This window comes from Leptonychotes weddellii, chromosome 10, assembly GCF_054177405.1.
Source record: "Leptonychotes weddellii isolate Sample4059 chromosome 10, ASM5417740v2, whole genome shotgun sequence".
Taxonomy (NCBI): domain Eukaryota; kingdom Metazoa; phylum Chordata; class Mammalia; order Carnivora; family Phocidae; genus Leptonychotes; species Leptonychotes weddellii.
Genome location: NC_138378.1, coordinates 14,943,584 through 14,966,543, shown reverse-complemented (window position 1 = coordinate 14,966,543; position 22,960 = coordinate 14,943,584). Strand labels below are relative to the sequence as shown.

At 46.3% G+C, this 22,960-nt stretch overlaps 1 protein-coding gene and 1 long non-coding RNA gene across 2 annotated transcripts in view; one reads left to right on the top strand and one right to left on the bottom strand.

The window, feature by feature from the left end:
* Positions 1–16,443, bottom strand: part of LOC145723794 (uncharacterized) — a 67,945-nt gene extending 51,502 nt beyond the window's left edge. The window contains exons 1-2 of the long non-coding RNA XR_014149078.1: positions 16,387–16,443; positions 12,096–12,297 (exon numbers count right to left, since the gene is read on the bottom strand). This is a non-coding gene — a long non-coding RNA (uncharacterized LOC145723794). The remainder of the gene's footprint in view (positions 1–12,095; positions 12,298–16,386) is intronic.
* An 84-nt stretch (positions 16,444–16,527) lies between these two features.
* SRSF6 (serine and arginine rich splicing factor 6) lies at positions 16,528–22,315 on the top strand. The gene is made up of 6 exons (XM_081832761.1): positions 16,528–16,781; positions 17,006–17,154; positions 18,458–18,582; positions 18,728–18,936; positions 19,213–19,296; positions 19,398–22,315. The coding sequence occupies exons 1-6, from the start codon at positions 16,675–16,677 to the stop codon at positions 19,756–19,758; spliced, it is 1,035 nt and encodes a 344-aa protein (XP_081688887.1). The 5' UTR covers positions 16,528–16,674; the 3' UTR covers positions 19,759–22,315.
* Positions 22,316–22,960: the final 645 nt, after the last annotated feature.

Here is a 22,960-nt window from a genome sequence, read left to right as displayed (position 1 = left end):
AGAGAGCAACAATTCAGAGGGATTAGCAGGACAGGTGATGGGACTGATGAGGGAAATAGGTTGACATGTTCTAGTCACCAAAAAGAGGTCACTGTGACTGGGGCACAGAGGACAGAGGAGTGGGAATTCAGGACCTAAGAGTAAGAGGTCAGCAGGGTCCACCCACCCTTCTGTGCAGAGGTCTCAGCACAGGTATGACAAAGCCAGCCCCAAGCTCTGAGGGCTTGGCAAGTGAGTAGATCCAGGATGTGTGGGAGGGAAACTGTAGGTACCTAGACTGGCTTCTGGCACATTGTAAGAGCTCTCCCACCCAACTTTCTTAACCCAACACGTCTGCTAACCCAAGATTCCCAGATGCTAGGACCCAGGACCCAAAACACATGAGCGTGTATATGTGTGTGTATGTGTATGTGTGTAGAATAATGATGATCACCAAATAGTCAAACAGCATTGGGGAAATCTTCAGCCCCAAGGTCAATCACAGCACTAGAAACCAACACACCTGGCTCTCTGCTAAGAAAGTTGCATTAATAATGAGTCATTTGTGGGGTACCTGGGTGGCTCAGTCAGTTGAGCACCCAACTCTTGGTTGGCTCAGGTCTTGATCTCACGGTTGTGAGTCTCAGCCTCACTGGGGCTCCATGCTGAGCCTACTTTTAAAAAAGTATTCATTTGTGTAGCCACAGCCCACTTATGCCTCCTCACTATGCTATTCAACAGCAGCAGGATGGGCTGGTGCTCCAGAACTCCATGAACTTCGCTGAACAGGTTAACAAATCCAGTAGCAAGCTCTGTGTACAGAAGCCTGGAATTCTGGAACAGGAAGGCTCAGCTCAGAGGACAGGGGATGGCAGGAGGCAGAGGGGGCAGGGCAGCAGAGAAGGAGGGGAGGGAACAGGCAGAGTGAGGACTCAGTCTTCACCAGCTGCCCTGCAAGCTTCACTGCAGGCCCATCATCCTGCTGAATCCTCCAACAACCCATGTGGGGGTACCATCTCACCCATTTTCCACTCAGGGACTTTAGACTCAGGTCCAGGAGGGCGAACCCAGGACCCCCTGAAGTTCCCACCAGAAGTTGGATTTCACTGCCGGTGATTCAAGGAGCTTCTTTATCCACTCAGAACTTGAATACATGAGCAGAGCAGTTCCAGATGTCTGAGACAAATGTGGCCTGATGTGGGGAGGTAATGTGAAACAGAACTCTTGCCAAAACTCTCCAGAAATAGCGAGTGCCCAGGAGGTGAGCAAAGCTACTAGGAACTGGGGGAACCCATGTGACTGCATAAAGGGGAGAATGTTTTCGAAACTATCAAATGGATCCATCTATTTTGCATCTTCATGAACCAATATATTCTGTGTTCCCTTCACCCCACCACTCCCAGACCCATTGGACCAAGGACATTTATTACCTTAAGAGGAGTGCAGACACCATCTGAAATCAAAAAAGCATAGTTAACTTTGAGTCTGTCTGTACAGAGACAGTACACAAGTAGTTTTCAAACCTGGCCTGAGAAAAAAGAGAGAGTTTCTTAATTCTAGAACCTACCCTACAAATTAAGGGCAAAGTTTGGGCGCCTGGGCGGCTCAGTTGGTTAAGCGACTGCCTCCGGCTCAGGTCATGATCCTGGAGTCCCAGGATCGAGTCCCGCATCGGGCTCCCTGCTCGGCAGGGAGTCTGCTTCTCCCTCTCCCACTCCCCGTTTGTGTTCCCTCTCTCGCTGTGTCTTTCTCTGTCAAATAAATAAATAAAATCTTTAAAAAAAAAAAAATTAAGGGCAAAGTTTGGAGGTCTGAGCCTGAAGTTTATGATAAGCGGTCATGCAATGGGATTCAGGAAATGAGGTAAGGGAAGTGCCTACCCCATAAGATGGTGGGCTCTTCCAAGCCTGGGGGTGAAACCAAGGAAGAAGGAGACTCAGAGAGAATATGAATTGGAGAAAGACACTGCCCGGTCTCAGGGACTCATGCCCCCACCTCCCTCAACCTTGGCCGCAAAGTGGGAAGGTAAGAAAATGGCACTCCCAGTAGGTGAGGGGAAAAGGAAACATCAGAGGGGTCATTGCTACACTGAAGCTCTAAAAGGACACTGTGCCTTTTGGTTTTCCCACGCCCACTTGGAGCAGCCAAGATAGTGAAAAAATAGCAGGAGGCTTGGGGTATCTGTCAGGACTCAGTCACAAAAGCAGAGCCTCTGCGAGAACTATGGGAATAAGGCATTTCCTATTGGAAGGAGAGCTTACATGGGTGTGGGAGGACCTGGGGAAGGGAAGGAAGTGAGAGGGCCAGAGAAACAGCCACTATCTTGTCTGCCAGAGCACTGACCTGAGTGGACACATCAGAGCTTGCAGGGAAATGCAAGAAACCACTTCTGTCTGCAAAGGGAGACCACAAATGGGCACCTCCTTTGTGGAGGAGTCATGGAATGAAAATGGAGGAGAGAGAACAGATTTGAAAGATGCATGGAGGTGGGTCTAAAAGATCATGATGGTGCAGCTGGGGAGGGTGCCAGAAGGACAGGAACCACAGGGGGCCCCAGATTCCTGGCTTGAGCAGCTGAGTGGACTAAGTGCAATCCACCAAGATGGGGAAGATGGAGGAGGGCGCAGGGCGAGGATCACACTGAGATGAATGAAGTGCTTGCCTCAGGCACCAAATACAAGGGTGTGCCAAAACCCCTCAGTAATCCAGATAAATAATGTTTCAATGCAATAATTTTTTAATCGAAATTAATGCAAAAAAAAATCCATGATGGGCGCCTGGGTGGCTCAGTTGGTTAAGCGACTGCCTTCGGCCCAGGTCATGATCCTGGAGTCCCGGGATCGAGTCCCGCATCGGGCTCCCTGCTCAGCGGAGTCTGCTTCTCCCTCTGACCCTCCTCCCTCTCATGCTCTCTGTCTCTCATTCTCTCTGTCTCAAATAAATAAATAAAATCTTTAAAAAAAAAAAATCCATGATGAACACGATCAGTATTACTGATTTTTCCTTTTGCTTTGGGCTTCAATATGGCTCAGCTTGGCACCATTAATGATCCTGTCTTGATTTAAAATTCAGATATTTTGATCATCGTGCATTTTTTGCATTTGCTTTTTTTTTTTTAAATATTGCATTAAAATATTATTTGAGGGCTGTGGGCTTTGGTGCCCTCTCAAATGTCGTACCAGGCACAAGGGCTTCACCCCCTCTAGTCCCAGCCCTGAGCAGCAGGTCTGAGAAGAGGTGGTCAACTAAGATGCAGTCTTGGATGTATGTGACAATTAAATGTGATGGCAGATGTTAAGTGCCGGGACCGGAGTAGGTCTGCAGTCCATGTTGTAGTGGACCCACTGGTGCCTGGCTTAGATCCTCCAAGGCCTTGCCATTTCGGGCCAGGCCAGCTTCCAACACCTGCCTGTCCTGCCTGAAGACTGTCCTGGCCACCAAGTGCGATAGGTTAGAAGGCCCCGCTAATGAACACCCCTACAGCAGCCCTCAAGCATCCACCCACAGGAGCCCATGTGTAAAGATTCCAGCCCCCTCACCTCTCAGATGGGGTCATTTTGAGGTAAATATGTAACACCATTTCCAGAGTCCCCAGGTGAGATGAAGCTCCATCCCCCCCAAGTGTTACTGGCTTGATAACACACCTCTAAGCTCTCTCCCTCCCCCCACCTCACTTCCCTACCCTCGTACCCACGTTTCCTGGGATCACCTCCCACATAAACTTCATGTCCTCCAATCTTTTTCTCAGGGCCTGCATCTAGGGCAACCAAACCAAGACAAACGTGTGTCTTCCCCTCCCTTGTCCTCTTCTCTGTGGAAACACAGAACGTTCTACACACACTTGGAAGTCTGAGCGTGCCCTTGAAGGAGAGACCCCTGACTCCAGCTCTCTCCCGGGAGGGAGGTCAGTAGGGGTAATTGTCAGGCAGCACGGGGAGGCCTGGATCTAAGATGGGCTGGCTGTGTCTCTGTAATCTCTGCACCTAGAGTCGGAAAAATAATTGGCAGACACCTTTCCTGGCCATTAATTCTTTACAGCACACACTGAGCCCTTGGGGCAAAAACTGATTGTCTGCAGTTCCTGCCAGGTTCCCCTGAATTCAGAACAAGGAGCATGACTTTCCCCTCACCCTCTCTACAGACAACCAGGCTTCTCCTTCCTGCTCCTTCCTCCGCCCACCTCCGGAGCCCGAGAGTGGCCAGGAAAGCTGTTTGTGCAGACTGGAAAAGATAAGAACTAGCCCTCCACCCAGAGGGTTGGGACCAAGGGTTGAAAGCCGTGATGGAAATCATGAAACGTGGAGACGTGATTCATGCTTTCTTTTCAGAGAATATTTGTCCGGCATCCACACTTTTCCCCATGATCACCAGTAACCCCTGCAACGCTCTCTCGCAGCAGTATTATTTCCATGCCCATTTCACAGGCTCAGAGGCTCAGAGAGGGGAAGTGGCTTAGCGTGAGTGACAAAGAGTCTCTCCTTGTCCAAACCGCAATCAGGCTCCTCTGCACCCTCCTCCCAACGAGGCCCTAACTTCAGAGATTCTGTGTTCACCTCCGCTAATATATATAATTTTAGCAAGAATCCTGCTAAGTTGGTTGAGCCGGGATCCCCCACCCTTAATACCTGATCCTCCTCCATGTCCAACCATGTCCCTCATTCTCCGCCACCCACACCAGGTCTAGCTGGCCACCCTGGCCTGCCTTCAGCAAGAATCCTGTGAGGTCGCTTTAACCAGAATCTCCCTTACTCCTGATGTTTCCTATTAGTAATATCCCACGCACCGACCACCCCCTGCTCCTCAGCTATAAATTACTTGTCCTTGTTGTGTTGGGGGGTGAGCTCAATCTCTCTCCCCTACCACAAACCCCATAACAGTCATCTCTACATCTATCCCTGTGCACCCCCTGAATTAAGTCTGCTTAGCGGTTCTTCACAAGCATCATGAACAATGTTCTCTTTAAACAGGTCACATAGAGAAGACATCGATTTGGACGCAGGTCTGTTTGACTTCAAAGGCCTTTTTCTTCCCTATGTCCTATGTTGTTGTTTTTTTTCCTTCAGTAAACATTTCCTGAGCACCTACTATGTGCTGGGCCCTATGCTGAGCCCAGAGGAGAACACAAAGATGAGTAAGGAATATTTCTTTCCAGGGTGCCTTGATGGCTCCGTTGGTTAAGTGTCTGCCTTCAGCTCAGGTCATGATCTCAGGGTCCTGCGGTCAGACCCTGCGGTGGGGGCTCCCCACCCAGTGGGAAGTCTGCTTGTCCCTCTGCCTCTGCCCCTCTCTCTGCTCGTGCTCTCTCTTTCTCTCTCAAATAAATAAAATTTAAAAAATCTTAAAAAAAATATATGTATATATTTCTTTCCTCTATGAGGGAGAAATAAAATCTTCCCCATTCTGCCCATTCTACAGCCCAGGGGTCGGGGCTTGTTTTTATAGTATTTACAGAGAGCCACAGGGGCTTGAGCTAAAAGGGCAGAATTGAACAGATGCCCACAAAGCCAGAGTACTGACTGCCTGACCCTTTATAAAAAAAGGTTGCCGCCCTCTGGTCTACACCACACCAGGCACTGAAGATAACACTGTCTTCCTTACTCCTCAACTCAACTCTGTGAGGCTCATCCTACGATTGATAACACCCATTTTACAGATGAGGAAATGAGGCTAGGGGACATGAGGAGACTTGTCACACTGCTGGAAAAGTATAAAGTTGGATAATCCCAAAGCCCACCACCCTTCCCTTCTAGATGTCCCTTCACTGCTCCAAATCCCGTCCAAAACACTGGTGGCCAAAGTTTTGAAACACTGACATTGATACCTGAAACAGCCCACAACCCCCACCAGGAGTGGGCTACCAGGCCACTGGACTCTGCCAGGCTGGTCTGAGAGCTGAAGCCAGGCTGGTCTCCTACTGGACGTTTTCCTCCCGCTGGATCAGGAGGCCTTTCCTGTGGTGAACAGGCATTCACGTGCTAATCTTCAGTCTGAGGCAGGGTAATTATTTCTGTTGGTTTTTTTTATTGAGCCTTCGTGGGAAGGGCAGAGTGACAACCACGTGGGAAGATGCCTGGGGGGCCAGCTGGAGTGTGCCCCATGACAAAAGTGGCCCGGGTCCGTTCACTAGAAGCCACACATCCATACGCTCTGATCAGGGAAAGATGCTCTGAACACAAAGTTGCAAGGGGAGGTGGGCTGAGCTGAGCTAGCTGCTCTGTTATCTCAACACTCGCCTCCACAAGCCAAAGTTGAACACCTCGCTGGGAACACCTGCATCTCTCCGCCCAGGGCTTGATTTCTAGCTGTGGGAGACCTTGGCCACAGAGTGAACACTCTTGGGAGCAGCCCTCAACCAACACAGCTGGCCAGCTAATATACAGACAATGCAGTGTCCTCACCCCTTGGTCTGAGGTGTGTTCCGCTGGCTCCCAGAGTCCCCAGGGCAATTAAGCTACAGGTATCACCACGGCCACCAGCCCAGTAATGCGCCCTTTCCTGGCTTTCTTCCCTTCCCAGCTATGTCTTCCTCTCCCAGGGGACAGGGAGATTTCCTGGGATCACCTCCCAAATAAACTACGTGCGCTTTCATCTTGTCTTAGGATCTGCTTCCAGAGGAATCCAAACCCAGGTAAGCCTCAAGAGCTCATCACGCCATCTCACCTGATCTCTACCTCAGCCCTGGGAGCCAGGATCATCCCCATTTTTTAGAGGTGGAGACTGAGGTGTTCATAGAGTTTAGGTAGTCAGAACCCCAACTGGCCAGGGATTAGCAAGAGCCAGAAGCTCAACAAAGGTTCCTGGTGGGAGGGGATTTGAGCCTGTCTTCTTGACCACAGAGTGAAACTATCCCAGACCCAGGCTGAGCCCCAACTTTACAGCTCACTCTGCTCCAGCTCGCCTCTCCCCCATGACCATTCCCCCAGAATCCTCCATCAGTGAAGACAGCTGGAATGGGGTCAGAGGTTACTTCTAGAATCAACCTGTCATAAAAGATGGAGAACTAAGAGTTCTTAGCTTGTAACAATTCCATAAAAATGATCTCCTCAGTGGGTACACTGAGGGGAAAAAATGGCGTGGATGAACTCTGCATTTATTAAACAGTAATAGCCAACACTTATTTAATGCCTACTAGGGTGTCTCTCCCGATCAGATGGGGGCCCCCAAATGTGGGGCGTGGGCAGTGAAAGTCACCCGTGGCAGAAAAAAGGAGATGGATGTTTATTGAACACACTGCGGGGGGGGCAGGACAGCAGAGGCGAGACTGTCTGCACAGAGGCCGTGGGTGGGGGAAGGTGAGGAGGTATGGGAATGTATGGAATCTTCCCTTTTTTGGTAACCATCCCTGGTTGTAAGTAGCCCATTGGTCAGTTAGGGCCTGTGGATACTTTGAGGTGGGTCAATAGATAGGCCTGTCTGGATTCAGCTCTGGGGGGCACTGTGGGCCCTTTTGTCTTGCTCTACATTCCATTGCTCAAGCCTGTCGCCTAACAGCACCCTCTACACCTAGTAAGTGCTGAGCACTATTCTAAAAGCTTTACAATAAAATAACTTTTTTAAACGCTCACTCTTGGGGCGCCTGGGTGGCTCAGTCAGTTAAGCATCCAACTCTTGATTTCAGCTCAGGTCATGATCTCAGGGTCCTGGGATCGAGCCCCACATCGGGCTCCCTGCTCAGCGGGAAGTCTGCTTCTCCCTCTCCCTCTGCCGCTCCCCCTGCTCATGTGCGCACACGCTCTCTCTCAAATAAATAAAATCTTTAAAAATAAATAAAATGCTCACTCTCTGAGACAGGTACTATCACTTTTTCCATTTTACAAACAAGGAAACCGAGGCACAAAGAGATTAAGAAATGTGTCCAAGGTCACACGGCTAGCAGATGATGGCACCGGAAACAGAACCCAAGCAATCTGGCTCCGGAGATACGCTTTTAATCCTTGTTAAAAGATGAATGAATGCAGAAACTAATACAACATTGTATGTTAATTATACTTACATTATTTTTTAAAAGTTTTAAAAATGAAGGAAGGCATATTAAAAATTTTAAGAGTTTGAGTAAAACCCTAATTGAGTCTGGCAGCGTTAAACCAACAGTGGTCAGGGGCACTCTCCCACAGGGTCAGGCGGAAAGACATATGGGGGGGCAAGGTTGGCTCTGAGGGCCACACCTGGAGAGGGCCACAGAGGAGTCTGAGTACAGACTGGTCAGCAGCCAGGGTGACAAACAGACTTGAAAGCAGGCCCCACGAGAGATTGGGGGACTCGGTATTCAGCCAAAAGGGAGGACGTGAACAGAGGGTCTGAGGGCTGCCCCCAAACATCTGGAAGACGTAGGTGTGGGAAACAGATGTGATTATTTGAACAGCCTCAGGGACACAACCAGGACCAGTGGCTAGACAATTCAAGACAGCGATTTTTTACTTTCTGTAAAGAATTTACTCAAAATGAGAGATGTCTAATAAGGGACTCGGCTGTCTGGTTAGGCAGTGAATGCTCCATCACAGGAGATGTTCCAGTAAGGGCCAGAAAACCTCTGGGTGAATAAGGTCTTGACAATCAGAAGATTTAGATTCAGGGACCTTCAAAGACCTCCCTCTCTCTCAGCTTCATTGAGACCTGGATGAGGCATCTGGTGGAATTTGTCTACCCTTGTAATCATACCAGTGGCCACCAGATGGCAACAGAGCCCCATCTTCCCAGTCAAGGAGCAATTCACTCACAAAAACCAAAATAAATAGTTAACTGATTCAGACAAAATGACATTCATGAGCAAAGATTATGAATCAAATCCTCAGGAGCTTTAGTCCCCAGCACAATCCACAGGGCTCCAGGACAAGTAAATTATAAAAATTTTTGAGAGTGATAATCCTTTTTTGAAAAAAATTTTCCATTGAAGTACAACATACATATAGCAAGGTACACAAATCATAAGTGTACAGCTCAATGAGTTCTCGCCAACAGGGCACACCTGTGTAACAAGAAATAAAATATGACCAGAATTCCAGAAGCCCCCCACCTAGTCACCACCCCCCATCCTGACCTCTAACTCCATAGATTAGTTTCGCTTGTTTTTCTACATACAGGGAATCAGATGGTATGGATTTCTTTGTGCCTTGCTTAGATGGTTATGTATGGTATGAGATCTGCGGATTTTGCTGTGTGTCGTCTTTCAATCTCATTGCCATGTAGTAGTGTGTGGTGTGAATAAACCACAACTGATTTGTCCATTCTCTTGTTATGTGCATCTGAGGGCTCATACGCAGGCTACTAGTAAAGGGCTGCTATGCTGAGGGCTCCTACATATAATACTGCTATGAGTTTCTAGTATGTCCCTTATGGAGAGCGTGTATACACATTTATTTTATGGAATTGCTAGGTCACAGGGGTAGATGCTAGCTAGCGCTTTCAGCCTTAGTAGACAGTTCAGTAGACATTACCACCCAGTTTCCAAAGTGACTGCACCAAGTGACATTCCCACTGACAATGTATGAGAATATCTGTGGCTGTCTGGCCACACCAGAATCCTCTGTCTGGATGAGTTTTGGTGAAAGAAACGTGGGCTCTGGAGTGAGCATCCCTGCAGAGGGTCTGAGGGTCCCGGAAGCATGAGCGAGTGGGTTTGAACCAGAAGGAAGAGTCCATCCCACCAGCATGCCCTGATGAGCTCTTCAGCAACGGTATCTGCTGAACGGAGAGCCTCGCTTCGTGAGCTCTGAACAATATTGCCAGAGCGGTGTTCTCACCGAGCGCTCACCGCGCGCCTGGCACTTTCCTCAGTGCTGGGGGTGGAAGCTTACATTCTAGTGGGGGTGGGCATGGACAGTAAATAAATGTATGTCAAGTGGTGAAAGTTCTGTAAAGAAAAATGGAACAGGGTAAGAAGATGTAGAGTGCAGAGAGGGGTGCTATTTTAAAATGTGGGCTACAGTGAGATGTCTCCTCACACCTGTCAGGATGGCTGCTATCAAAGAGACAAGAGACAACAAGCGTTGGCGAGGCCGTGGACAAAAGGGGACCCTGCGCACTGTGGCTGGGAATGCAAGTTGCTGCAGCCGTTGTGGAAAACAGTGTGGAGGTTCCTCAAAAAATTAAAAATAGAACTACCATATAATCCAGCAATCCCACTTCTGGGTGTATACTCAAAGGAAATGAAAGTACTATTTCAAAAAGATATCAGCACTCCCATAGTCATTTCAGCATTATTCACAATAGCCAAAATATGGAAATAACTGAAGTGTCCATTGACAGAAGAATGAATAAAGAAAATGTGGCATATGTGTGTGTATATATATATATAATATAATTAATATTAATATATATATTAATAATATATATATTATTCAGGCATAAAAAAAGGAGAAAATCCTGCCTTTTGTGACAACATGGATGGATCTTGAGGGCATTGTGTGCTAGGTGAAATAAGTCAGGCACAGAAAGACAAATGCCACGTGTTCTCCCTTATATACGGAATCTGAAAAAGCTGAACTTGTAGAATGAGTAGAACAATGGTTGCCAGGGGCTGGGGGGTGGGAAAATGGGGAGATGCTGGTCAAGGGGTACAAACGCCCAGCTATAAGATGAATAAGTTCTGGGAATCTAATGTACAGCATGGTGACTAAGATTAACAATTAACAACTATATCAACAACTGGAAAAATGTTGAGAGTAGATCTTAAGTGTTATCACCCCACACACAACTATGGTAATAACAGGAGGGGCTGGAGGTGTTAACTAACCTTATTATAGTGACCATCTTGCAACTGTTGAATTGTGTGTTGAATCATCACGTGTGCTACCTTGAACTACACATATTGTATGTTAATAATATCTCAATAAATCTGGGTTAAAAATATAAAAGAATAAAATAAAATAAGTGGTTAGAGGAATGATAAAGTGACTTTGAAGAGAAACCAGAGATGAGAAAACAAACCATAAGAAAAGAGAGCTCCAGAGACGGAGCCATTCAGTGCAAAGGCCCTGTGCTTGGCACATTCAAGGCACAGTGAGAAGGAAATAGGAGGAGGAGTAAGACTGCTGGAAAAAAGTTAGTGGGGCCATGATTACGCAGGACCCGCCCTCCTGGATGCTCAAAGATAACCACAAACCCAACACAACATACACATATCTACTCATATGAAACGTCGGGGCTTGAGGGTTTGGGGCGGCTATTGCTGTTTATAAAAATGCAATCGTGCCTATTATTAACACTGGCCTTTCTCACTTAACAACATACCATAGGCATCTTTTTAAGTCCGTAGCATGGATTGGGGCGGGCAGACTTTCTGAGAAGAACCAGCTTGTAAATATCTGAGACTCTGTGGGCAGACAGTGTCTGTGGCCGCTGCTCGGTACTGCTCTTGTCCGCTCCGGAGCGGACACAGACTACACATGAGGGAGTGAGAGTGGCTGTGTTCCAACAGAACTTGACTTACAAAATGCGTGGCGGGCCAGATTGGGCCTCAGGTGGTGGTTTCCAAACCCTGGCACATAGCTTCCCTGTTATACTGCCAATGTCAAGAGCAGTGGATGCTACATAGTAGGCACACAATAAATATTTGTTAAATGAATAAATCTAGGGGCGCCTGGGTGGCTCAGTCATTAAACATCTGCCTTTGGCTCAGGTCATGATCCCAGGGTCCTGGGATCGAGCCCCGCGTCAGGCTCCCTGCTCGACGGGAAGCCTGCTTCTCCCTCTCCCACTCCCCCTGCTTGTGTTCCCTCTCTGGCTGTCTTTCTCTCTGTCAAGTAAATTTAAAAATGTTAAAAAAAAAAAAAAAAGAATAAATCTAACATTTTTTTTTTTAGTGGTTACAGAATATTCCATTGCTAGAATATAATCTTAGGGCCTAAGGTTTTACAAATTAATCCTCTTATCAAGAAGATTTCTAGGAGTAAGGTGGCTGGGTCAAAGCCTCGTGAACTTTCTGCTTGTCAATGGGCCAGCCTCCTTGAATCCCTTTGCTCTCGGCTTCTGTGACACTGTACTCTGGTTTCTTTCCCTACCTCTCTTCCAAGTCTCTTGTCCTGTACTGAAGTTTCAGAGTTGCCCTGAGAGACAGAATAGGCCCCCCACCAAAGATGTCCACGTCCTCCTCCCCGGATTATAAAATGTTACCTTACCCGGCAAAAGGGACTCTGCAGAAGTGAGTGGCTCAGTCGGTTAAGTGTCTGCCTTCGGCTCAGGTCGCAATCCCAGGGTCCTGGGATTGAGTCCCTCAGGCTCCTTGCTCAGCGGGGAGCCTGCTTCTCCCTCTGCCTGCCGCTCCCCCTGCTTGTGTGCGCTCACTCTCTCTCTCCTCTCTAACAAATGGATAAATAAAATCTTAAAAAAAAAAAAAAAAAGAAGTGATTAGGTCAAGGATGTTGAGATGGAGAGTGTATCCTGGATTATCCAGGTGGGCCCAACGTAATCATGGGGGGCAGGGGGTGGGGGTCTCATAAGAGGAAGGCAGGAAACTCAGCATCAGGAGATTTGACCGTGGAAGCAGGGGTCAGGGTCAGAGTAACTGGGTGCAAGAAGGTCTCAACCAAAATTCATGGCTTCAGAGATGGAGGAACGGGCCACAAGCCAAAGAATGCAGATGTCTCTAGAAGCTAGAAAATGCAAGGGAACAGATTCCCCCCTCCTGGAGCCTCCAGAAGGAATGGAGCCCTGCTGACACCAGTTTTAACCCAGTGAACCATTCTGGACTCCTGACCTCCTGAGCTGTAAGCTAATAAGTTTGTGTTGCTTTAAACCAGTGAGTTGGTGGTAATTTGTTGCAGCAGCCATACGGATTATATGTAGGAATTAGTACAGTTCCCCAGAGTGTAGTTCTGAATTTTCTTCTGCTCTCCATCTAAATTTACTCTTTTGGGGTTTCCATCCAGTTTGTGACTAATTCACAGGTTTCTATCTCTGGCCCACTGTGTGCATTTTTTTTCCACTTGACACTAATAGATTTTATTTGTTTATAGGTTCTTAATGCATTTTACCGGGCATGTGCTTGGATGCTGTGGGCCCAAATTCATGTACTCAGAAAGAAAAAAAAAAATTGCACATTCACAGTTAATCATACTTGGATCATTACATTTCCTTGTCATATTGCTCAGATAATACCAGATATTTTTTTTTTAAAGATTTTATTTATTCATTTGAGACACAGAGATACAGAGAGAGAGAACATGAGCAGTGGGAGAGGCAGAGGGAGAGGGAGAGGCAGACTCCCGGCTGAGCCAGGAGCCCGATGTGGGGCTCGATCCCAGGACCCTGGGATTATGACCTGAGCTGAAGGCAGACGCTCAACCATCTGAGCCACCCAGGCGCCCCGATAATACCAGATATTTAAATAGGTCAGTATAGGGGCACCTATATAGTCGTTAAGTGTTTGCCTTCGGCTCAGGTCATGATCTCAGGGTCCTGGGATGGAGCCCCGCATCGGGCTCCCTGCTCAGCAAGAAGCCTGCTTCTCCCTCTCCCTCTCCCCCTGCTTGTGTTCCCTCTCTCGCTGTCTCTCTCTGTCAAATAAATAGATAAAATCTTAATAAATAAATAAACAGTTCAGTATATCCCATTGCCTTGAGTGGTGAAACCTTGTCATCCTGCCACTTCTGTTGAAAATTCTGGTTAATCCTTGAACACTTTAGAACGCAACGGAAGCCCATTCTCAGTGCCACACATTCCCTCACTGTCACAAGCAATGCCTTAGGGGGCAATTCTGTGTCTCAGCAGACATTTGTCAACATGTCAAGACACTTGTGTTTACCCCCAATTTTTTTTATTGAAGTATAGCTGGCATACAATGTTATATTAGTTTCAGGAGTGCAACATAATGATTTGACAACTCTGTACATTACTCAGTGCTCATCACCTTATGTGTGGTCACCATCTGTCACCACGTCAGTTTATTACAATACTACTGACTACATTCCCTATGCTATACTTTTCATCTCCATGACTTATTTCATGACTAAAAGTTTGTACTTCTAATCCCTCTCACTCAAGAAATTTTTGGTCATCACAGCTGGAGAAGGCGAAGAGCTACAGGCATCTAGCAGGTAGATGCCAGCCAGGGATGCTGCTGAACATCCTACAGTGCACGGGACAGCCCCTCACAACAGAGAATTACCTGGCTCCAAATGTCAGTAGTGCTTAGGTTGAGAAACCCTGTCTAGATGAATCCTGTACAGATGTTTTTCAAAAAGGGTTTGGATTCACTTGGCAACATTTAACCCAATACTGCAGTTGGAAAGTACCTTTAATCTCATCCCTTCTGAGGTTCTTTCAATCATCTGCTTCCCATCTCTTTCAAACAATGTCCCTGACAATTTCCATTTCTGAATTCCATTCCTGCAGTGAGCCCTGCTACATTTGCTTCACTCCAGGTAAACATACTTGAGTTGCCATGTTCACCCCAAATCCACTCAGGGTGACAGCTTCTGAAATGCTAACATTTTCAGACATCATACAGCAAAACCTACCAGAATCCAGTTTACACCCACTTCAAATCACATGGTATTTGGGATTGAAAACCGCAATGTGTGCTCTAAACTGTCCAATTTATGGGAAATTATGGATTCAAAGTTATTAACTCTCTCTCTCAATGACAGATTTCTGCAGTTTTCTCCACAATTTTAGAATCAGCAATAGAATGATCTTTATTTGCCACAATTGTAGGTATCTAAAGAAATGAACTCCTATACTGTACATCTATGATTTCTCCTTTGAGTTGTTCTTCCAAAATATCAACAGAGGTGAGTTAGATCATCAAGACTCCACAGAATGCTGATGACCCAACACTCCCTTTAGTCATGATATTTGAGACCATGTCCTCTTCTGTAGCTAGTGCCTTAGGGGTTTTTTGTTAAGAGTAGCCATTGTGGGGCACCTGGCTGGCTCAGTCAGTGGAGTGTGTGACTCTTGATCTCAGGGTGGTGAGTTTGAGCCCCACACTGGGTATAGAGATTACTTAAAAAAAAAAAAAAACAGAGGGGGGTAACCACTGGGCTCTGGGGAAAGAGGTGAGAGTAAGCAGAGGATGGCGTCAGCTGCATCTTTCTCTTTGGGCACATGAACTGCAAAGAGAGGAGGCAACACCCCATTCCCCGTACACATTCTTTAATAAGTACTACCCCATTACCTTCCCAAAAGGAATGTTCAGTCCAACCAACACTGTATCAGTGCATTTCTTGATTCACCTCTTGCCCATAATGAATTGTAACAATTTTTTAAATATCGACAATTTGATGTGTAAAAATGTCTCACCGTTGAATTCTTTTCCCTAATTCGTATATGCCAAGAATTTTTAAAGATCTACCTTGTATTGTATTTATCTAACTTTAGGCACAGACTGTACAGCCTTTACCACTAGATGCCAGTATTAACACTTCTCCCCCTGTCCCGACAACCAGCTTGTCTCTAGACTTTGCCAAAAGTCCCCCGGAGGGCAAAATCGCCCTCTTTGAACCAGCTGAAGAATACTGAGGTTGGACCACTCAAAAAGAGCTGGAATATTCGGGAATACCTGAACAGCCAGGGATATCTCACTGATACTGTTTCCTCTCTTGGCTTCTGTGACCCAGCGCTCTCGCGGTTTTTCCCCACCTCTCTGCTCCCTCATTCCCAGTCTCCTTTCCTGTAGTCAAGTTTCAGAGTACACCAGGGCCTTCTCTCTCCACTTAAACTTACTTCCTCGGGGTTTTCATGCAGTTCTCCAGCTTTAAAAGGTATCTAGTGATTCACTAAAAAAATGTGTATTTCTGCCTCATAGAAAAGGTGACTTCCAACCCGTTGGGGGAAGAGATGGCGCTGGGACACCGGAGAGAGCGCACCTCTGCAGGAGGGCCGTCAGGTCTTGCTCGACTTTCTTGGGCCAGAGGCTCCCTTTGTGAGCACCCACAGCGAGCGTGGAATTACCACGTACACAGCAATCTACAGGCGACTCCGGCTGCCAGTGCTTCCAGAAAGACCCACGGAGGGAGAGGGGGACGTGCCGCGAAGCGGTCAAGGCTGATGATGGCCGTGAGTGAGACCACAAGGGATAGAGAACAGTAGGAGTGTGCGCTCGCAACGCAATCCCGGCCGGGTCACCGCGACCCCGAGCTCAAGCCCGGGATGCGGTGAAATGAGCTAATCATCTGTGTGGGAGTGCCAGTTCCCCGCCAAGCTGAGCGTGAACCCATCAGCGGAGGAAACGAGCCACCTCGCTTTCAGGAGCCAATCAGAGACCATGCAGGCCTATTATGACAACCTCGAGAACCAATGAAAAACGGGAATCCTCTTGGCCTGCCTCCCGAGCGCCTGTACTGGGAGAGATCACCGAGAGGAAGTTTTGAGAAAGTACAAATTAGAAGACAAGTGTGTGGCTCGACGGGGGGACACTGCGTTTGCAAAGATGGGTGCTGAAAACAGTGTGAGCGAGCAGAACCTCACCTCCCCGAAACTTCGCGTACGGTGGACCTGCAAGTCACCCCGAGCCCAGGGATCCAGCGCGGGAGGGTACGTGCTGCGCGCTGACGTCACGCGCCGGCCCCGCCCCCAGCTCGCCCGCCCTTATAGCGTAGCCCTGGCGCGCGCGCACCATTGTGTGGCTGGACTCGGCCGCCGCTGCGGTGTGAGGCGCGTGTTCGGGCTCTCGCCGTCCCCGCACCCGCACCGCGGCTTTTGCCTTGCGGTCCGCCGTTCGACAGCCAGCCTTCGGGGCCCCTGCCCGCCACGGACATGCCGCGCGTCTACATAGGACGCCTTAGTTACAACGTCCGGGAGAAGGACATCCAGCGCTTTTTCAGTGGCTATGGCCGCCTCCTCGAAATAGACCTCAAAAATGGGTGAGTCGGGCCTGGTCGCCCGCGTCCTCCCGCAACGCCCCGAGTCTGGCGGCGGCGGGGCCCGCCGGACGGAAGAGGGCGAAGGCCGCGGCGCCGCGTGGCAGGCCTTCCAAGATGGCGGCGGCGCGGGGCCGCGGGGGCGCGCGCGGGGCCGCGGGGGCGTGCCCGTGCGCGTCCCCGGCCTAACGACGCCTCCCGGTCCCCGGCCTTCGCGCCGCCCCCAGGTACGGCTTCGTGGAGTTCGAGGACTCCCGCGACGCCGACGACGCCGTTTACGAGCTGAACGGCAAAGAGCTCTGCGGCGAGCGCGTGATCGTGGAGCACGCACGGGGTCCGCGCCGCGATCGCGACGGCTATAGCTACGGAAGCCGCAGTGAGTCCCACCCCCGCGCGCTCCGCGTCCTTGGGACCCTGGGGGGAGGGCGCAGGCTTAGGGTGGGCGGGGTGGGGCCTCCCAGCCCGGGCAGGCGCGGTGGCAGGGGTCCATTGATTCCAGTGTCCCCGGGCTTTGCTGCCTTCACGCCTGCCCGGGGCAGCCGCGGGACGCCGGAGCGCGGGGATTGGGTTGTGGGTTTTGCCTAGCAGGGTTGGGGTGTTTGGGGTTTTTTTATTATTACTATTTATTGGTTTTTGCTAAGTTGGGAGGGGGGTGGTTTGGGCCCCTGTCAGCACTGTCGTGGGCTCTGCCCACGGAGGAAGTGAGGGATGGCTGTATTTGTTGTATCCCCCTTGCTTACCTGACAGTGCTTTAGCTAGAAATGTGAATGTGTTAGCGTAGAAGTGTGAGGGCGGGTGGGGGTGGGGTGGGGTCAGGGAGGGGTTTTAAGTTTAGGTCTTAGAGTTATTAAAATTGGCGGGGGCCAAAGAAAATACTATTTTGAAGTAATGTGGTATGGTACCACAAAGTAGACTTAAATAAGCTTTATGCTGTATTCGAATTAGTTTGGGGCATGTTATTGGGAGGAGGTGGGAGGGGTTTGGTTATGTTAAATGTTTGATGTTGAAATTGTTGCATGTTGAATTCAAACTTTTTAACAAGTCCTTGATGTTTCAATTTGAAAGTGACCAATGGGGCTGAGGCTGTGTCCACTGAGGCTAAGATGACTGCCTTTCCTGATTGGCCTTGGCTTTTCCATACATTGTGTGACCCTTGCCCTATGACCCTTTGGCTGACCTTACCGGAAGCCATGACGACAGCAGCCTTTTGCCATTAGACGCAGGGTGATGGTGAGGATTCCAAGGGTTAGACAAAACTGGTTAATCTGAACTAGGTGACTGTTACCTTGCGTGTTTTGTGGCCAAACCACCACCAAAAACCTCACACTGTGATGTAAGTACTTAGTGTAACTAGTAAACATTTTTGTAAAATGTAGAAATGCATGTAATCAGTTAAGTTTTATATTTTACAATGTTCTGTAAAATAAAACTTAGCGAGGTAAATTGAATAAAGGAGCAGTCACTCTCTAACAGATTGTAGGAGGAGTTTAGTTGGATTTAGTCTATTTGACTTGCCCTTAATTTAATTTATGGCAAATCACAACTGTATCGAAGGTTTAGCAATATAATAGCAAAGTCCTACTCCAGTAAATAAAAGTTGATATGTTTGTACTAACTTTCAAAAAAACATGCATCCCTATCATTACAAAGCACCTAATTATGCTCTTCATGTGATAAAGGTGGTGGAGGTGGATACAGCAGTCGGAGAACCTCTGGCAGAGACAAATATGGACCACCTGTTCGTACAGAATTCAGGCTTATTGTAGAAAACCTTTCTAGTCGTTGCAGTTGGCAAGATTTAAAGGTACGTGCTATAATTTGAGATAAAAATGATATGGCTAGTGTTTAAAGGTTAGGCCTTTGTTTCACTTTATTTCTGAGAATCAAGTACAGTATGTAGATCTTTTTCTTTACTTTTCTAGGTTTGACTAGTCTTGTTGCTCTTTTAGGATTTCATGAGACAAGCAGGTGAAGTAACCTATGCGGATGCTCACAAAGAACGCACAAATGAAGGCGTGATTGAGTTCCGTTCCTATTCTGACATGAAGCGTGCTTTGGATAAACTGGATGGTACAGAAATAAATGGCAGAAATATTAGGCTCATTGAGGATAAACCACGAACGAGCCATAGGCGATCTTACTCTGGAAGCAGATCAAGGTAATTTGTTGAAAGATAGGGAGAGGAGAGGAAACAGTATTTGCCAAGAGCAAAGAAAACTCAAATGGCAGTACTTGAATTGAGACTTAATTGAAATTAGTTCGGTATTTGGTTTCTTTTTTATCGTGCATCATTGGGTTCTTTTCCAGGATGCTTTCAGGTGGATTTAATTGGTAGTAAACAATTATATTTTGCTTGTGTATTTTTTGTAAACGACACAAAAGTTTGTGTTGAGATGTATTGAGATTAAGATTTTTATTATGCTTCTGGTTATAGGTCACGGTCTAGAAGAAGGTCACGAAGTAGGAGTCGCAGGAGCAGCCGCAGTAGATCTCGAAGCATCTCAAAAAGTCGCTCCCGGTAAATATTAAGCTGTTAGGATTTTCTTCTGACTTTTTCTGTTACTGTACTTGTATGTTCTGGCAAGGTACTGAAAGAGAAATCCAACTCTTCTTGTCCAGATCCAGGTCTCGGAGCAAAGGTCGATCACGTTCTCGATCAAAAGGCAGGAAATCTAGATCAAAAAGCAAATCTAAGCCCAAGTCTGATCGGGGCTCCCGTTCGCGCTCTCGAAGCAGATCTAAGGAGTATGAGAAATCTCGAAGCAGGTCTCGTTCTCGATCTCGTTCCCCCAAAGAAAATGGAAAAGGTGATATAAAGTCAAAATCTAGATCAAGAAGCCAGTCTCATTCAAATTCACCCCTACCTGCTCCACCCTCAAAGGCACGTTCTGTGTCCCCTCCACCAAAAAGAGCTTCAAGATCCCGCTCTAGATCTCGTTCAAAGTCCAGATCACGGTCCAGATCGAGTTCCAGAGATTAACCTAGAACTCTATATTCTTTGCACACTATTATGGAACACTTTCCTACTTGCTTAGGCAGTTATTCTTCCATGTTTGTACTTGGCCTCTTCTGCAAGAGGAATCTCCTGAAAATGGGGGCACACAGGAATTTGATTTGTGGCCAAATTTGATGAAAAAATGAGGTTCTAAAGAAATGGCATGAAGTCGAAGACCCTCTCCCTTCTTTGTAGAATTAAGATAACTTTGATTTTATAGCTTTTGAGCTAAAATAACTTTTGTAAAGATTAAGCTCATTTAGATTTTTTTTAAGTATTTCAGCAGGATCTGCTGCAGGGATTTTTGTTGTTTTGTTTGCTTTTAAATTAACCGTTTCGAGCTTTGAATACCTAAGGCTTTAGAGGGAGATCCCGATTTTCAATTATGTTGGCTTTTTATAAAGCTTGAGTTATGTAAGATTTCAATAAAAATTTGCTACCAAGATGATTGCCTTATTGAATAGGTCACTATTAAATTCCTTTAAATATTGATAATTTGCTCTTTGTGGAAACAGTGTAAATTCTACATGTGTAAAAGAAGGCAAGCCTCAGACCAGCAATAAATTATTCCATTTGGATAACATTTTGTGCTGTTAATCAAATTTGCCAAAGTCTATCTGCCCCTTTGAGTTAAGTTAAAAATAAAAGGTGTTTTATAGTCAATTACATCATTTTGCCTAAGTTAGTAGATTTTAAATAATGAAACTTTTCAAACTTAAATTTGATCAAACTCTTGAAGAAGTTCTTAACACTTGGGATCCCGTTTAGCCTAGTGATTCCACCTTCTGGGAGTGGTCAGTGTAATTGGTGTTTTGTTAGAGTATGGTTCTGTGGTCTTTAATGTTATATAAAAATGGAAGTAGCCTTTCTTTGATTGGAAATTTAGCATATTGTTCAAAGTGGAAAAGCAAATACTGCATTTTCTGCTGGAAGATCATTACATTTAACAGGCACTTAATAGGTTGCTTGGTAAGATCAGTTGCTGATTAAAGTAAAATTCTACCCAGCAATCAGTCCTTCTTGTAGTTGATGAGGTTATGTAATAATTGGTTAGATCATCCTTGTAACTTTACAACGTGTGGTTGGCTTGAGAAGAATTTACATGGGTAAACCCAAAATTTTCTGTACTTCATTATGAAGTATAATAATACTCTGTGGAAGCCAAAGTATACTGCAAATTTGTAGGAGGTACTGGGTAACCAGTTAGTCCATATATGTGTAGACCTAATTAGTTGAAATTGCAGTTTGAGAAATGAATTATATCTTTTTGTTCAAGTACTTTAACTTCATTTAAAAGCACTCATTAACCTTGGTTTGAAACTAGGATGTAGGTTATTTGACTCCGCTTTCTTCTAGGAGCTGTCACTAAGGTATCAAGGGCTGGGTTGTACTATATAGTAGGGCATGGTGATAACAGTGTCATCATGCCACAGGTGTGACTAGAAAGCATCATAATCTACTAGAGTTGGTTTGTAGGTTCAAATAATCCAGAAGGCATATCTGATAAAATGAGGCTGCTTGAAAAAAACTGAGTCAAAGATTTTAGGTGTCAAAATCACAGAGTAGCTGGGAGTACTTGATATTGAGTAGAAAGACTTGTTTTTGAGAAGTTCCTGGGCTTCCTGTTATAAAATCTTAGAGCCTACTCTTAGGAATGTAGTGCCCTAAAAGGTTGATGCTTCTTCCATGACCTTATTTTCTTTACTTTCATACTTCCTAAAATTTAGATATTCATAAGAAATGGGTTTTTTTCCTGTATAAACTCCAGAATTTGAGAGAAGACACTGGTGTCATAGTTCATTATTTTGCCTACTTGAAAAAACAAATTACAACTCTTACATGAAGAGGCGTGTCTCCAGCTGGCTTTCAGAATTTGGTTTAAGAATTGGCTTTGACCAAAGTTCTCTTGTTTTCAGGGAAGAAAAAAAAGCTTTTAAAACCATAGCCTTTTAAAAAGGAAGGAGGGGGGAATATCACAGTGAAATTTGACTTTGTAAAGTCATCCTTCAACGGGGCTTTCTTGTGTTAGTAAAACATCACATGGTCATAGGCAGGTTTTGTCTACGTTGTTAGCTGCCCCCAAAGTGGGTAATTGTAAGGTAAATGCCTACACCCGTAAGTTTTCTGGTAATGGCAAAGACCAGCTTAGTGAAAGTCCAGTCCTAGTCCATACCTGAATATGCTAAAGCCCTAGAACTCTGGCCTACTTGAGAACAGAGTTGACTGAAATGTTTAGTTCCTTGCTAACTTACAAGTAGGATCTGAGCATCTACATCGTGCCATGTGTACATCTGTGCCCAGATAGAATATTAAACTGAAAGAGCAAAAACAAATGAGCAACATCATGATTCCCCTTTCTTTGACCGGAAAATGTTGATTGACATGCCGTAGTGCCTTTAAGGCCAGCTTGAGTCTTCCCAGTTCCTGTGGTTTACTGGTCCAGTCCTGTGTTGTTATACCTTCATTTTGGTATCTTTTTTTCCTCCACTTTGTTAACTCCCTTTATGCTTTATTTCCTCAATAAAATGCTTACTGAGGGAAAGGGTCGTTTTGAATTTATTTGTATTCCCACTTAGTGCCAAATATTTGGCAAATGGTTATTTTGAACTAGAGTTGCCACTGGCAGGCCATTCCTGACTTGAGAAAAAGGTCTTGTTTTCAGTTCCTCAGAGACCTGCATTTAGGATCAACACAGTGGATGGTTTATCTTGAGCAAGTCTTTAACAGTTGTGCTTGAATGTTATCCATGAAATGATAAGAATAAGCCATGAGTTGTGCAGATAGGTTAGCATCTAGGGTGGGTGGCTGGCTTGGAGCATGTGACTCTTGATCTCAAGGTTGTAGGTTTGAGCCCCTAGAGATCGGGGATAGAGATTACTTAAGTTTTTTTTTTTTTAAATAAAGGTTAGATACTGGGTGTTACACACAATGAATCATGGAACACTACCTCAAAAACTAATGATGTATGGTGACTAACATAACAAAATAAAAATAAAGGTTAGGGATGCTTGGGCAACTTGGTTAAGCGGCTACCTTCGGCTCAGGTTGTGATCCCAGAGTCCTAGGATCGAGCCCCACATCAGGTTCTCTCTTCAGCGGGGAGTCCACTTCTCCCTCTGCCTGCTACTCTCCCTGCTTGTGTGGTCTCTCTCTGTCAAATAAATAAATAAAATATTTTAAAATAATA

Excerpts from the sequence above, each read along its gene's own strand:
- SRSF6 (XM_081832761.1), top strand. The coding sequence starts at position 16,675 with ATGCCGCGCGTCTACATAGGACGCCTTAGTTACAACGTCCGGGAGAAG. Across the intron at positions 16,782-17,005 it reads GAAATAGACCTCAAAAATGG|GTACGGCTTCGTGGAGTTCG; the intron begins GTGAGTCGGGCC and ends CGCCGCCCCCAG. Across the intron at positions 17,155-18,457 it reads CTATAGCTACGGAAGCCGCA|GTGGTGGAGGTGGATACAGC; the intron begins GTGAGTCCCACC and ends CATGTGATAAAG.